At 49.2% G+C, this 15,778-nt stretch overlaps 1 protein-coding gene across 5 annotated transcripts in view; it reads right to left on the bottom strand.

Moving 5' to 3' along the window:
• ESRRB (estrogen related receptor beta) overlaps positions 1-15,778 on the bottom strand; it is a 176,478-nt gene that overhangs the window by 32,073 nt on the left and 128,627 nt on the right. For all 5 annotated transcript variants that reach the window (XM_007184514.2, XM_057542132.1, XM_007184513.2 and 2 more), the window contains one exon: positions 4,519-4,635. In XM_007184514.2, coding sequence (XP_007184576.2) covers positions 4,519-4,635 — 117 coding nt within the window. The remainder of the gene's footprint in view (positions 1-4,518; positions 4,636-15,778) is intronic.

Raw genomic sequence — 15,778 nt, 5'->3', positions numbered from 1 at the left:
GTGTAGGGTGGAAAGTGGTTCGGGGGATACAAACAGCCATCAGAGTTCTTGGGCTCTAGTTCAAAACTATTCTTTGAAGTGCTCAAGAGTTGTTTTGTTTCAGAACACTAATGTATTTTGGAAAAGAAAAAGAATTTTTAAAGGCAAGTCATCTCTCATCCTCTTTCTTCATTCACAGGGCCAGAAAAGTGGTATTTCTGGCATGGGCTAGAGGCGGGATACTCTATAAATACAAAGCCATTAAATCCCATGCAGCGGGCACCTGATCAGGGCCTCCTTTTAATTTCCTGACATGAGCTGGCCACTAACCCAATTACCCAGCATCCCCGGAGGAGCCCTCCGCCTTCCCAACAAGCACAAAGAGATTGAGAGCGGATTGCATGGATGTCAGCCCAGCTTTCACTGAAATCAAATATCTTTTAGAAAACACTTGGGGAAAGGCAGACCAGGGGCTGAGGGGAGGAGGAAATGAAGCGGGCCCGGGAGGCTGGTGGCCTGAGGGAGGTAAAGTGAGGTGAGCAGGAGAAGTTTGCAGGGACAGTCTGTGCGGGAAGATTTGCAGAATTCCCAGATGTACGGGTGCCCCCTGTGAAATGCAGCAAATGGTTTTCCAGGTCCTCCTGGCTTAGAGGCCGTCAGGCCACACCCTCACCTATCTGGGGAGAGCTTCTCCATGGTCCTCCCAAGGGACCCTCTCATCCTCATTTTAGACCCCAGACGGGGTCAGCCTAAGGCGATGCCACCTCTAAGACTCCCACCAGCCAATCCAGGAGGAAAATCAAGCCAGCTGGACACTAGTATGCCCCGCCTCACACAGTGGGCGCAAACGAGAGTATCTTTGAATCCAATACTACTTTAACACTCCCAGGAAGCTGACATTTTAAAGCGGTCCCACAGCAGATCTTACCAAGGAGCTGTCCCATCTGGTCCTCACCTTGACCTAGTGACAGAGAGCAGGTTTCAACACCCCTGGTCCACAGGTGAAGGAATGGAGGCCCAGGTGCGTAAGTGAGAAATAATAGACACAGCAAGGATACCTAAGAGCCAGGAGGGGACACAGACACTGACTCCTAGCCCAGAGCAGATTTTGTGTTCAGTTTCTTATGAAGAGAATCATCACTCTTTTCTCTGAAAATACAGATTTTCATACACGGGATTTGCTTGAAGCAAGACAGACCCTTGGACATCACCTGTGTTCCACAGCCGATGCTTCCAGAACTGACAGCAGCCTCGAGGCAGAGGCTGAGCCAAAGAAAGCCCCACTTCTGACCTTTTCCCTGGCAGTTGCTGGGACCCCCAAATCACGTGGCAATCTCTCAGGTTATTTTACTTAAGAAAGGAAAGACCGAATAAGGCATCCAGAGCTGCTGGACAGAAGAGGGAAACAGCGTTCTGATGTGTAGGTGAGATGCGGAGGAGGCGGAGGCTGGCCTTCCATTCTCCCCTTCTCCATCCCCCTCCCCCAGAAGACCCAGGACCCCAGCCCCTGGCTCCCCAATGTCGAGGAGCCTTGAAGATGGGGTGGGGGGCACCTGGGGAAGGCTGGGATCTGCATTTCAGAGTCAGGTCAGAGTCTGAGGGAGACAGAGGGAGGCTGGGCGCCTGCACATGATGGGGGGAGGGGGGGACGGGCACCTAAACAAAAGCAGGAGCCAGGGCAGCTGTCTGGCAGGGACACAGGCTTCTCAAGGAGGCACGCTCCTCTTAAGGGGCTGGTCCCCGTGGAGCTTCAGATCCCAGGATCTTGCCAAGGCTCTGTACTGCGGGGAAGAGCTAAACGAAGGCGCTTGGAGCCTTTGTGTCATCTTCCCCCGTCAGCAGCGGGGGCAGGGCAGAGCCGGGGAGGGGAGCCTTCTGGTGACTGCCCTTCTCCTGGGGCAGAGCTCCTGGGGGACCTGGGGCTGGGCCCCCGGGAAGTTCAGCTCAGCACACCTGCCCGGCTCCCGCCACCAGCCTCAGGTGCCCACCATGCGTGTGCTCCCCACCTGAGGCTCTCGTTCCCCCAGCAGCCCACACCATCATCCTGGGACACACAGCATCCATCATCTCACTCCTTTTAAGTAGCTGGTGGGGTGCCTGGCCTGCTGTTGCCGATGGATTGCGCCCCTGGCCACCTGCTTCCCTGCCTCTGTGGGTCCCCTCATCATTCTGCCTTTCTGGGGCGCCACTGGGAAGCACCCCTACTCTCTTCCCAGCACTGGGTAGTCCCTCAAGAGACTCTGTTCAAAGGTTGCAAGGTGGTCCAGGGATTTCAAGTGGCGGTCTCCACTTTTTCCTTATCTCTCCCTCCCTGCTCATAATCCTGGGGGGAGGGCGAGGTGGCCTGGGATTGGAAGCCTCCCCACCCCTGACCCGGGCCATGGGGAGCAGACACAGCAGAGCAGGGAGAAGCTCCAGGCTCCAGGCTCTGGGACCAGCTCCCTTCAAACCAGCGTGAGTCCCTGCAGGACTCAATTTTGTCTCCCTTCAAATTCAGGAGTATATTGATAGCAATCAGCTTCTTCTGTTCCAAGCTCCTCAGACGCTGTGAAGTAAGCCAAGAAAGGCTACACGCTCCAACCAGGAAAGGCTGTTGGACAGCTGGCCCCTGCCTGAGTCAGGGACCTCACACCTGGCTTCCCAGAACATCCTTACAAACTCAAGAGCAGAGTCTCTGCAAGGCTGACGAAGCCTTGGGTTGGTTCCCAGCAGCATGCAGAGGGGGAAGTCAGGAGACCAGCGCTGAGGCACGTTTCTGAGGGCCGCTGTGCCTCAGTTTCCTCGTCTGTGAACCCCAGGGTGCTCTGGAAGAGCAGAAAGAACCTGGTACAGAAGACAGAGGACCTGGTTCAGCCACTAGCTGGGGTCACACCCTGCACAGGGGTAAACCAAAACTGGGGAGAATCAAAATGAACAGACACAGTCTTTCAGCAGGTCCAGCGCAGCCTGCTTCTAATCTAGAAAGAGAGCTCTTTCTTCAGTTGATCCCCCGGTGGAGCAGCTGGCATGTGAATAAGGGCTGAGTGGCCTCCTCCATCTCAAAAGGGTTGCATGAAACAACTAGTTAGAAACGCAGGTTAAAGGTCGATGTGTCATGTTGACACAGGGGTGGTGGAGGAACTGGGCTGAGCTGAGGTGAAGGGGGGGCCCGGGATGGAAAACGGAGGGAGTCCCCGATTTCCACATCACAACAACGTCCAAGTCGTCCTACTAACAAAGCACCTTAGATTCGGGCCCTCTTCCCAGAGGGCACCTGGAAGCCAGGATGGGAGAAGGGCCTCGGGCTCTTAAAGGCTGGGCTGGGCTCCAGAAGCCCCTCCCAGTGAGGACCTGCATTCCAGTCCCGCCCCTTCCTCTTCTCTCCCAGTCCCTCTGGATCAGATAATCTGATCATCAGCACACACCTCTTTTCCTGACTCCTCTCATTTCTGGAAGGATCCCAGGGCCCAGAATCATAAAAGCTGATCTGTAGAAATTGCCACTGGCTCCCCCTGAAAGCAGGGGAAGGGGAGAAACACACACACACACACACACACACACACACACACACACACACTACCCATCTCCAGAAATGGCACTAAACGAGGTTCATCTGCCTGAGCAGATCAACAGGGAAGGTGGTGCAGGAGACCGAGGGCCGTGCTGTCCTAATAATGAGAGCCACAGGTCACTTAAAATTCTCTAGTAGCCACACTAAAGAAGGTAAAAAGAAGTCGTGATATCAATGTCAGAATATGTTTTGTTTAATCCAATATGTCCAGAATATCATCATCTCAACATGTAATCATTTAAAAAATTATTACTACAATATTTTATGCTCCTTTTTATCATCCTAGTAAGTCTTCAAAATCTGGTGTGTATTTTACACTTAGAAGACGTGGCTCACGCTGCCGTGTTGGATGGCAGGGCTCTAGAGGAGAAAGAGAGGCAAAAGGCAGAGAAAGGAAAGGGAAGAGAGAGGATGGGGGTGGGGGCAGGGAACAGGAGGAGGAAAACACTGGCCAGGTGACAGCCATGTCCTGTGCACTTGCTGGAAAACAGAGGTTGACCTTGGCAGGTGAAGGGTACGTGACGTGTCATTCTGGGCCTTAATGTCTCTGCCCTCTGCATGCCCACACTCCATGGGCCACCGAGAGGCAATAAAGCATCCCAAGCCTTCCTTCCCAGGGTGGAGAGGGTTCCTGGCCCCGATGAGGGCCTTCCCCAGAGAGCCAAGCCAGCTGTTCTAAGGCCCAAGTGGGGTCATGATTCCCCAAAGGATCTTTAATGGAGAACTTCCAACTCCTGCTGCCCAACCGCCTCCCGAGAGCGTGGAGAGCTTTAGCTGCACACTTGCCTGCAGGGTGTGTGAGACAGGCAGCCCGGGGGGCAGGGCCTTCACCCGGGCTACAGGGGGAGACCTGTTCTCATGCGCCGCTCAGGGAGAAAGTCCTGAGCTTGCTGGCATTTTCCGGGGGTCTGAGACTTCCCGTGGGGAGAAGAGCTTGCCCAGGACCCAGGCTTCGGTTCCGCCTTGCATGGCCAAGCGGGGCCTCTTACCTTCCTTCAGCATCCCCACTTTGAGGCATTTCATGAAGCGACAGGCCTGGCAGGACTTGCGCCTCCGTTTCGTGATCTCACACTCGTTGGTGGCCGGGCAGCTGTACTCAATGTTCCCTGTAAGCAGACACAGAAGGGTTGCCAGGTGCTGCCCCCATCTGCCAGCCACAGGCTGGATGGGGATTCACCGACCAAATCACTACTCTCCAGCCCCGAGGTTCCCACAGGGCAGTGGTTCTCCAAGTAGGAGGCGCTCCGAGACACGTGTCAGGGTGTTTCCTACTCTCTTAAATACAGAGATCCCGGTGCCAGAGGTCAGGTCGGCCAGGCAGCCACAGCTCTGAAGAATGGTCACCCACAGTTTTGAAGCCACCACTGACCTGGGACATCAAAACTCACTGAGCTGACATTTTATCCCAAGCAGAGAAATTTTATCCCATTGCTGACCAAAACGTCAGTGTGGCCCACCGGCCCTATGCCCTCCAGCCTGGGCCCCAACTCATGGGAAAAACCTCTTGGCAGTTCTGAGCCCGCAGGTACCAGGGCCTGCATCCCACATCCCACGGTAGAAGCCCAGGCCACCCAGCTTGGCTGACCTTGAGAAAATCACTTTCCTCTCACTGAGTTGCAGTTTCCTCATCTGCAAAATAGTGTGATATCTGCTAAATGAAGGATTAAGCAAGATCATGTATATAAGATTGCTTTAAAAATTGTAAAGCACGATTTGACGTGAGCTGGTGATTTTATAAGCACAGTTCATTGCTGCAGAGGGAAATTGTGATTAATTTTCCATGTCACCCCTTAACTGGGTGATAATAATGGCTTCCATGAACCTGACCCCATGCTCCTAGTAGGCTGTGAGCACCACGAAGGCAAGAGGTGTGCTGTTCATCACGTCATCTCTATTGCACTGAGATCAACCCCTGCTGCACAGAAGGCATGCAAGACCAGCCTGCTGAATAAAAAATCTACCGAATGCTCATAGCAATTCCATGAAGTAGGTACTGATACCATCCCCATTTTACAGATGAGAAACCTGAGGTTTACAGAGTGGTTCTGTGCAATGTAACTATATGAGTCTTATTCAGGATGAGCTGATCTTCGAATCCTCTGGGGAGGCCATTGTCCCTTTTCAGTGTTTCTTCCTGGGAGGGCTGACAGCATGGTCGGGAGAGGCTGCAGCTGCCTTTCTAACGTAGGGGCGCAGCATCTGTCCTGAGTGCTCTTACGCGTCTGCACTCATGTCACAAATGTGCACTGTGCAGCTATAACAAGCCTGGAGGCCAAAGGAAAGGCAATGGGAGGGGGAAAGGGACTGGAATTGTTGGAGGTGGGCGGAGAGACAGGCAATAGAAAGATACAAGTGCAGGACAGCGGACCACCGTGCTGTTTTGGATTTTATCATGTCTCCTCGGCCCCCGTCCCAGTCAGTGCAGTCTGCTTGAGTCTGTGGTTTTCAGAGAACAGACTCTGAACTAGTGCAAACCTTTCATCCCAACACCCATCCAGCTGCCACCTTCTCAGGGAGCAGGGACAAGTGATGCCCAGCAAGCTGCTTGCCCAGATTCCCCTTCCGGGCCCAGCTCACCCAACAAGGACATAGCCTGGCACAGAGCAGCCTCCAAAAGGCCACTCCCAGCCCTGCACCGTGCTAGAAAGGGCAGCTCCAGGCCTGCCTGTGCCCAGACCACCCCCCCCACCCCCGCCACATAACCCATCCACTTTAGCAGCAATAACAGCCACCTTCATTGTGCACCTGCTATGAGCGTGACCTGTCTCAGCTCCCTCCATCCTCACGACAACCCTCTGGGACCCACCAGTGCCCCATTTTACAGACCAAGAAACTGAGAGTCAGGGAGCTGAAGTGAGTTACCCAAGGCCACACAGGGCCCCTGTGCCACCCCTGCACCCCACAAGAAGCTTGGGGACTTCAGACAGGCCCGTATGCTAACCCAGCTACTGAGGTGGTCTAGAGGAAGGGGAGAGGGGCTGTCCTCAGGTGTCCCTGTGCCTCAGCCTCCCCAGGTAGCATTTGGATTTTCTGAGAACAAGCATGAACCAGGTTCCACCACTGACAAAAGTGTTTCGAAGTACAGAAATTATTGAGCCCCAATTACAAGATGCCTAATTACACTGAGTACTCACAACGTCCCAGTGAGGATTCCATCCTCATTTTGTACAGGTGAGAAAACTGAGGCTCACAGAGGCCGATCTGGCTGGAGCACCTTACAGATCTCTCTCTCTCTCTCTCTCAAGTCCAGCCGGCACCACCTCTCTGTGGGGAGGGGGGCCAGAAGTCATCCTCTGTGCTGGAGGATGGGAGGTGAGAGGAAGGGGGAGGCATAAAGATTCCGCGTGCCCCTCCCTTCTGTTACCTGACCCTAACCATTCCTTAGGTCACTCTCTTGTGTGACTTCTTGGGAAATAATTTCAATATTCACATAAGCATGGTAAAATTAAAAAGAGAAACAGGGGAGGGATAAATTAGGAGCTTGGAATGTACGAATAAACACTATTATATATAAAATAGATAAACAACGAGAACCTATGTATAGCACAGGGAACTATATTCAATACCCTGTAATAACCTATTATAGAAAAGAATCTGAAAAAGAATAGATATATATGTATTACTGAATCACTTTGCTGTACACCAGAAACTAACACGACATTGTAAGAGAGAGAGAGAGAGAGAGAGAGAGAGAGAGAGAGAGAGAGAGAGAGAGAGAGCGGGAGAAAGAAACAGAAAGGAGGAAATCCCATACATAAGCTAGTTCATCCAGGTCTATCCCGGCTTAGAAGGTTCTATAGAATTTGGCCCCGGCCTCCACCCCACTCCCCTCCTCTCTCTCCAGCCTCACCTTCCCCATTGCTCTGCATAACTATCAGTTCCTGGAACTCAGTGACCTCCTAGGTTCCCAGGCCTTTGCTGCTTAGGACAAGGCCACTCTGCTCCCTCCGCCTCCTCGCCTGGCCTGCCCACACCTCCTGGTCCCCCTTGGGAAGGTGCTCCTTCTCTCCATCACCCGGTCGCCACTGTGTGTCTCCTCCTCCCAGACCAGCTTTTCTCCGTAGTCCCAGTGCCTGGCACACAGTAGGTGCTCAATACACACTGAGAGCTAACACTGACGAGGGCTTGTTATGAAGCAGCTGCAGTTCTACTTTTCTTATGTTGAATCTTTAATTTTCCCAACAACACTGGAGGTAAACATCTTCCTCTCCATCTTACAGATGAGAAAGGTGAGCCGAGTCCAGGACGAGGCAGAACAAGGACTTGAAACCAGGGGGTCTGGCTCTGCTCCCCTGGGCGGTGAGTTTACAGGGCCTGGGGCATGGGGACTCGGGCCGCCTTGGGATGCCACTGGCAGGTGGCTAACTCTTCACGTTCGCTGGTCTCAGCCCCCAGCCAGCCTGTCAATCCCTTGAAGGACAGATCCTAGGTTGTCACTCCAGCAAGGGGTCCATAAGTAACTGTTGATTTGGCACTGCTGCTCTCCCAGGACAAGAGACTGAGCATTAACAAGAACCTAGGGATGTTCTTGACTCTGTTGGGTGTGGCTGTGTGTGTGTGTGTGAGAGGGAGAGAGATCTAATTTTATTTATTTATTTTTGTTCCTTTCAATTTGTTTTATGGCCCTAGCGGCTGGCTGCCAGCAAAGCCAGGCTGGTGGCCTTGCCTTGTAATTTCTGTAAGTGCCTCCTTGATAAAGTGATGAGATTAATTCATCAGAATTCCTGTGGTCTCTGGAGGGCAGTCTAGGAGAGCACAGGAGCAGGGAGGGGCGTGTACACACACACACACACACACACACACACACACTCACTCACCAGGGGCTGAGGGGTGGCAGGGTTGGGGATGGGCTCTCACAGGACAAGGACACAGCCAACATCTAGCATAAATTCAGAGTTCTAACCTGGGAGTGTGCCCAGTATAGACATATGCAGACTCTACCTCAGGTAAATCACCCAACTTCTCTGGGCCCCAGCTTCCTCATCTGTAAAATGGGCACAATATGTTCCCAACTATACAGTCCTGCGGATTCAGCACATAAAGGGCTTAGTGAAGTGCATGCACTGGGTCAAAGTGAACATGCTTATTTTTACATCCATCAGGGCTGCCAGGGTACATATAGCCAGAAGACCCCAGGGTAAGTCCTTTCTAGGTGTCAGACCTGAGGCCAGCCACCCATTCTGCCATTTAAGAACATTATGACCAGGCCTCCCATAGACAGACCTCAGAGCTGATGCTGCCTGTGGGAGGGAGGGAGTCAGGAATGATCTGGATTTCAGTGTGACTTCAAGGCAGAGGGGAAATGCCCACCATCAACTCTCTTCAATCCTGTGCCCCAGGAGAAGGAAAGCCCAGGGGCATCCCCATCAACTGTCCTGAAACAGCTGCAGGAAAGTGGGCAGTCCCCTCCCTGGGGCTCAGGGACGGGGGCTGCAGAGCTTAGATAAACAGCTCTTGAGGAATTTATGGGCTCAGAGGCTGCTGGCCAACATCAGAGCCTGAATGGCCACCATTTTTAGCTCTGGAGTGATAGGGCTGGGCTGGGCGTCACTTGGTTCCACTCCCTTATTTATCTCACTCCTGGAGGACAGAGACTATCCCTTTCACCTCCACACGGTCCACTGTCCTCAGCTCTCCACCCTTCCCTCCTCCTTACCCGCCAGCTGATGATCTCATTCATGCCACTGGCTTCAGCTTACTAATTGGCAAGGACGGGCAGCAAGAGGCACTATCTGTGCTTCAAACCCTTATATCCATCTACCTGCTGGATACTTCCACCTGGAATTCCCTTGGGTTCTTCATACTTCCTCCACTTGAACCCATCCTCACCCAGACTTTCTCTTACTGTGTTCCTTGTCTCAGCAAAGCCATCACTAAGCCACCTGCCACCTGGGTCAGAAACTGAGGTGGCGGGGACTTCCCTGGTGGCCCAGTGGTTAAGAATCCACCTGCCAATGCAGGGGATATGGGTTCGAGCCCTGGTCCGGGAAGATCCCACATGCCGGGGAGCAACTAAGCCCATGCGCCACTGAGCCTGCACTCTAGAGCCCGTGAGCCACAACTACTGAGCCCACATGCCACAACTACTGAAGCCCACACGCCTAGAGCCCATGCTCTGCAACAAGAGAAGCCACCTCAATGAGAAGCCCACGCACCGCAACGAAGAGTAGCCCCCGCTCGCCACAACTATAGAAAGCCTGCGTGCAGCAACGAAAGACCCAACGCAGCCAAAAATAAATAAATTATTAAAAAAAAGAAACTGAGGTGGCATCGTAGATTCATCCCTCTCCTTTACTTCTAAGGTCCTTTTCATCCCACTTGCCTGATATTTCCCGCCTCCTTTCCCTCCTGCCACAGCTAGTTCCCACGCCTGTCATCTCTTGCCTCTCCTCTAATGCACTTGCTTCCTCTTGTCACCATTGCCCTTTCCAATCAGTCTACCCTCCACACTGCCCCTGGAGAGACATTAATAACTCCTGTGCAAAATGCCTCGATGGTCCTCTGGTTCATCAACCACTTATGTCTGCATGCCTTCCCAGGAGCCCACTAAAGGGCAGTAAGGGAGTGAGAACAGTCACAGAAGAATGAAGAAAGTCGAAACCAAAGTAACCAGAGGGGATTCCAGATAAGAAATAAGCCCTTGTATCGCAGAACCTCAAAAAGCCTCAGGTGTTGAAGACACAGTAGAAGATGGAGTGAGGTATGGGATTAAAAATGGGAATTTGCTGGAAGTCTGTATTTAAGGAGTACTTAGTTGCCACTCCAGGTGGCCTCCAAGGATCTCCCCACAGCCTGCGCAAGAGAAGCCAACTTAATCTCTGGAGAGTATAAGCAAGTGAATCGGGACTCAGGGATGCCAGGCTTAGCTGAGGGCAGAAGGCTAGCTGAAGTTTCCGAATACTGCATAACAAAGAGTGAGACCGCCCAGCCCCACTCCCCAAGCCCACTCCCAAAATTCTAGTAGGCAGACATCTCCTCCACACCCTCACTCCCACCCTCCACTCCCCACTCTCCTAACCTGAAGATGGGAATTTATAGCAATCTTCTCTGGAAAAACAAATGGCATCAGAGAAAAGACCAGCAGATATAGGGGTAGGACAGGAATAAAGACACAGACGTAGAGAATGGACTTGAGGACACGGGGGAGGGGGAAGGGTAAGCTGGGACAAAGTGAGAGAGTGGCATGGACATATATAAACTACCAAATGTAAAATAGATAGCTCATGGGAAGCAGCCACATAGCACAGGGAGATCAGCTCGGTGCTTTGTGACCACCTAGAGGGCTGGGATAGGGAGGATGGAAGGGAGATGCAAGAGGGAGGAGATATGGGGATGTATGTATATGTATAGCTGATTCACTTTGTTATAAAGCAGAAACTAACACACCACTGTAAAACAATTATACTCCAATAAAGATGTTAAAAAAATAAAAGACCAGCAGATAAAAAATAAGCCAAAGGAAAGCTCCTTCTATGCTTTTTATCCCTGTTTGCATTTAAGACAGCCAAGGATTATCACTACATCTATGAAAAGCTTCAATATAAAAACTAACCAAAATAAACAGGGGGAAAATTATGGGGGAAGAAACCAGGACAAAGCAAGAAGGAGAAATAAACCTCCACAGCAATACTCAGTATATTGTTGACTTGAGAAGATAAAAATACTGCATTCATGAAACAAGAACAGCATGCAATAAAAAGAAAGTATAAAATGGAGCTCACAGAAATTAAAAATACAAAAAAATTCCAAAGAATCACCTAAGCAGCTACTCTAAAATAGAACAAAAAATCAAAAAGATGGACAATAAGCCAGAAAAGAGGTAAGAATTAGAAGATTGGTCCTGGAAACTCAATATCCAACCCTTAGGAATTTTTGAAAGAGAAAACAGTGGAGAGGAAGTTATCACCAAGGGAGAAAGGGAAGGCAAGAAGAAGGGGAGGGACGAAAATGTCTAAGACCAGAAGAATATGAGTTTCCAGATCAAAAGGCCTGCTGAGAGTCCAGAAGAATGGATGAAAAAAGACCTGGAGAACCAATCAGTGGCTGCCAGGGTCAGGGAGGGAAGAGAGAGGGAGGTGGTGTGGCTGTGAAAGGGTAGCACCAGGAAGCCTGTGTAATGGAACTGTTCTGTATCTTGACTGTGGTGGTGCTCACAGGAATTTGCAGTGATAAAACTGCATAGAACTTAACACACACACACACACAAAGATGAGAGTGTACAACTAGTAAAATCTGAGTAAGGCTGATGGATATCAATGCCAATTTCCTGGTTGTGGTATCTTGCTATATATAGTTATGTTATATAGCCCATATGTGTTATGTCATATAGCTACATATAGTTATGTATGCTACATTGTTATGTAAGATGTTACCACTGAAGGAAGCTGGGTGAAATGTATGGGATCTATGTACATGGAATCTCTCTGTAATATTTCTTATAACTGCATGGGGATCTACAATTACCTCAAAACAAAAATATAATAATAATAGTAATAATAATAATAATAATAATAATAATAGTAATAATATAGGGCCTTCCCTGGTGGCTCAGTGGTTAAGAATCTGCCTGCCAATGCAGGGGACACAGTTCGAGCCCTGGTCCAGGAAGATCCCACATGCTGCGGAGCAGCTAAGCCCGTGCACCACAACTACTGAAGCCTGTGCGCTCTAGGGCCTGTGCTCTGCAACAAGAGAAGCCACCACAATGAGAAGCCCGCACACTGCAATAAAGAGTAGCCCCCGCTCGCTGCAACTAGAGAAAGCCTACGCGCAGCAACGAAGACCCAATGCAGCCAAAAATAAATAAAATAAATAAATTTTAAAAAAATGTATCTGAAGGTACTAAAAAATAATAATAATAATATAAAGACCTACACACACAACATAGATTTTTTTATCATGGAAGACAAAAAAAAGATCCTAAAAACTTTCAGCAAGAGTGTTAAAAACAAGTCAAATACAAAGGATCAAGAATAAGATTGGCCACCATATCTCAAACCATAAGGGAAAAAACCCTCTCTGCGCACACACAAATACACAAAACTAGTGCACAGACTCACCACTCTTTTTTTCTTCTTAGCACTCATCACCTGACTTTTGTTTATTTAGCTTGTTTATTATCTGCTTTGTTCACTGCTGTTTTCCAACACCTAGAACCATGTCTGGGAAAGAGTGAGGCCTCAATATACATTTTCTAAGTGAATGAATCAAACTTCTTGACAGCAGCACTAGAAGCTAGAAGACAAAGCAGCAATGGTGTCCAAATTCTGGGGAGAAATTATTTTCAACTAGCATCTAATGTATGGGTTGAAGGATTGAGTAAAGACGTTTCCACACATCCAAGATGTCAACAATTTTACCACTCCTGTGCCTTTCTAGCATGAGCTTCTCCCCCACGCCCCACCCCAAAAGGGAAGGACCAAAAAGAGGAAGAGGACAGAGGATCCTACCAGGAGAAAAGTCAAGGGGACATCCAGGAGGAACTGGCACTAGACAAAGAGATTTAACCAAAAATGGTGATATAACCATATTCAGACAATGGGAAGATGGGAAATGTATGTGTGTTGGGATGGTTTGTATAATGGGAACTAACTCTTCATCTTCCATAACAGGAAGTCAAGAAATAATGTAAAATTGCTGTCAGTAAGTATAGCTGTAAAATCATAGTAGTAATTAAGAAGACAAAGGGCTAGAAGAAAGATTTTCTTAAATGGCTAACTCTAGATCACGGAGGGAAAGGGAGAGAATGGGTAGGGTCAGGAACTCTTATTTTTCATTATAAGAGTTATACTTTGGGTCTTTTTAAACTACGTGTATACATTATTTTGATAAAAGTTAAAAATCAATTTAAAATTAATTTGCTCACTGTGTAAAGATGAAATCTAACCTCCAGGGAAAAGCACATCGGGCCCTTTATGATCTGGCCACCTCTGACCAGTCCACTGTAATCTCCCTCCACCTAGGCCCCCAGTTTGTAGGCTCCAGAAAACCACATGGAACCTCTGGGCCCTCTCATGCCTCCCTCTAGCTGAAGCCCCTCCTGGCAAACTCTTCCACATCCTCGGAGCCTCAGTGCGCATGTGGCCTTTTCAGTGACACCCTCTTCCCTTCTGCCCCAGGTAGGTTTACATGCCCTGCCTGTTTGCCCCCATAGGCCTCATCCATCACCCCGCCTGCCACACACATACACACACTGAAAGCAACGAGCTTAACGTTTCATAATCAGGATTTTACATGCTGTCCTCCCTTCTGAACTGCGCGCTTACTGGGGGTAGAGATTGTTAGGTCTTTCATTTCTGTATCTCAAGTACAGTGTCTGCCCCCTGAAGCACCCGTTGATCAAGGCAAATAAATTGAAAGCAAGAGTGCCCGCCCAAAAAAAAAAAAAAAAAAAAAGAGTGCCCGCCCAGAGAAACCTAGAATTCAACAATGACCTTCCAGTTGTCAAATGCAATCCCCTCCCTTGGGCCTTCCCCATCCTGGTCCTTCCTGAAGCAGCAGACACCCATCACACCTCTTAAAACCCACTCTGTTATATTTCATCTCCCTTCTCTTCAGGGACTCTTGTAATGTCTCTGATCGCTTCTATATTTATTGCATAGAATCTAAGATGCTTTTGATGGTAAGATTGCACCATTATTTTATATACCACCAAGAAAGAGAGGAAAAACATCTGCCAATCAAAGTATGGCTGTGCTTCCTTGCCACTAGCATTTTCTTTTTTTTTTTTCTTATTAAAAGAGCTCTTTGAGACTTATTGATAGATACCGATTTGATCATACAGCATTCTTGTGCATACATGAAAGGGAAAACATAAGAAAAATAAATTGAAGATATTGCTAAAACTTCTCAGAGTGTGACTCTTCTGAATCCCTTTTGATCAAAGTCATTGTTTTCGTGTTTTTCCACAGAATGGTCCTCTCTGCTAACAAAGGAGCTGACGACGCTGTGCTTCTTGAGTGTCCCTTGTTCTCGTAGGGGTTTCCTTCCAGGTCACTGGCCCCTTTCTGCACATTTTAATGTGCTTGTGAGGGCAGTGACAACCACATACATCTGTTACCTAGCAGACAGTAATCGGCCCAATTCAGAGATGTTACATGGGGGAAATGTGCATCTTAGAACTGATAAAATATGGTATTTCTCAGTCTCCTTTCAAGGCTCTGACCCCTTCCTTTCACCAGGGTCCTTCTTCCTGGCACCTTATCCCTCTACCCCCTCCTTCAGAGCAGCTTTCCCTAGAACAAGCTCTCCCAGAGGGCCTGTTAAATCAAAGCCTCAGATTCTGCAGGCCTGAAATCTGCATTTCTAACCAGCCCCCTAGTGAAGCCTGTGCTGAGGTCTGGGGACCATACTTTGAGAACCCCTGCCCTAGAGGATCTCATTACACCCAAAACCCCACTCGGATTTTACTCTTGGGGTCTAGCCCTGCATTTCCAGCTGCCCAGGTTAAGGCCTGTGAACTGATCAAACTCAACATGCCTCAGACTTCATCCATTATCCCAACCTCTCCTCCCTGCCCACCCCCCTTCCACCAGCAAAATTATTCTTTCTAGGTTTCTCCCCCGCCAATGTCCTGACCATCCTCTAGTAGCCTAAATTAGAAATCTAAGAGCCAGTCTCACAATCCAGTCACTATTTTTTTTATACTGAAATCACTTTCAAAATCCTAACCTCTCCTTTTAACCCTTCTGCCACTGTTGGGGTTTGGATGCTTCTAAGTGGACGGTTAACTAGATCTCTGAACTGGACTGTTAAAATCGCCACCTAGTCTGCCTGCCCCAAGACTCTCCCATTTCCAGCCCATCTTCCCTATCATTGCCAGAATTATCTTGCTAAAAGGAGATGTGATTAATTCCCTGCTCAAAAATCTTCAATGGCTTCTCGTTGCCTTGCCAAGTATAAATAACAAATAACAAATCCTATTTATCTAATGGTTATCATATGCCAGGCACTAAGCTAAACACTCTACATGCATGTCTCATTTAGTTTCTGCAAGAATATCCTAGGAGCAGGAACTATTTATTAGCCCCATTAGTCCCCTTTTATTGACAAGGAAATTAAGGACCAGAGAAACGAAGTAACTTGCCCAACTTGACACAACTACGAAATTGTAAAGTTGGGATTCTAAGCCAGGTGAAGCAGCTCAAGCAGAAATATTACTCTATACTTTTCCTTAACAGGGCCCGTGAAAACCTTTGACATCCGGTCCCAGCTTCTGTTCCAGCCCCTCACCTACCACTGGTCCCCTCT

The sequence above is a fragment of the Balaenoptera acutorostrata genome, chromosome 3, assembly GCF_949987535.1.
Source record: "Balaenoptera acutorostrata chromosome 3, mBalAcu1.1, whole genome shotgun sequence".
Classification (NCBI taxonomy): Eukaryota; Metazoa; Chordata; class Mammalia; order Artiodactyla; family Balaenopteridae; genus Balaenoptera; species Balaenoptera acutorostrata.
This window is presented reverse-complemented; position numbering and strand designations above follow the sequence as displayed.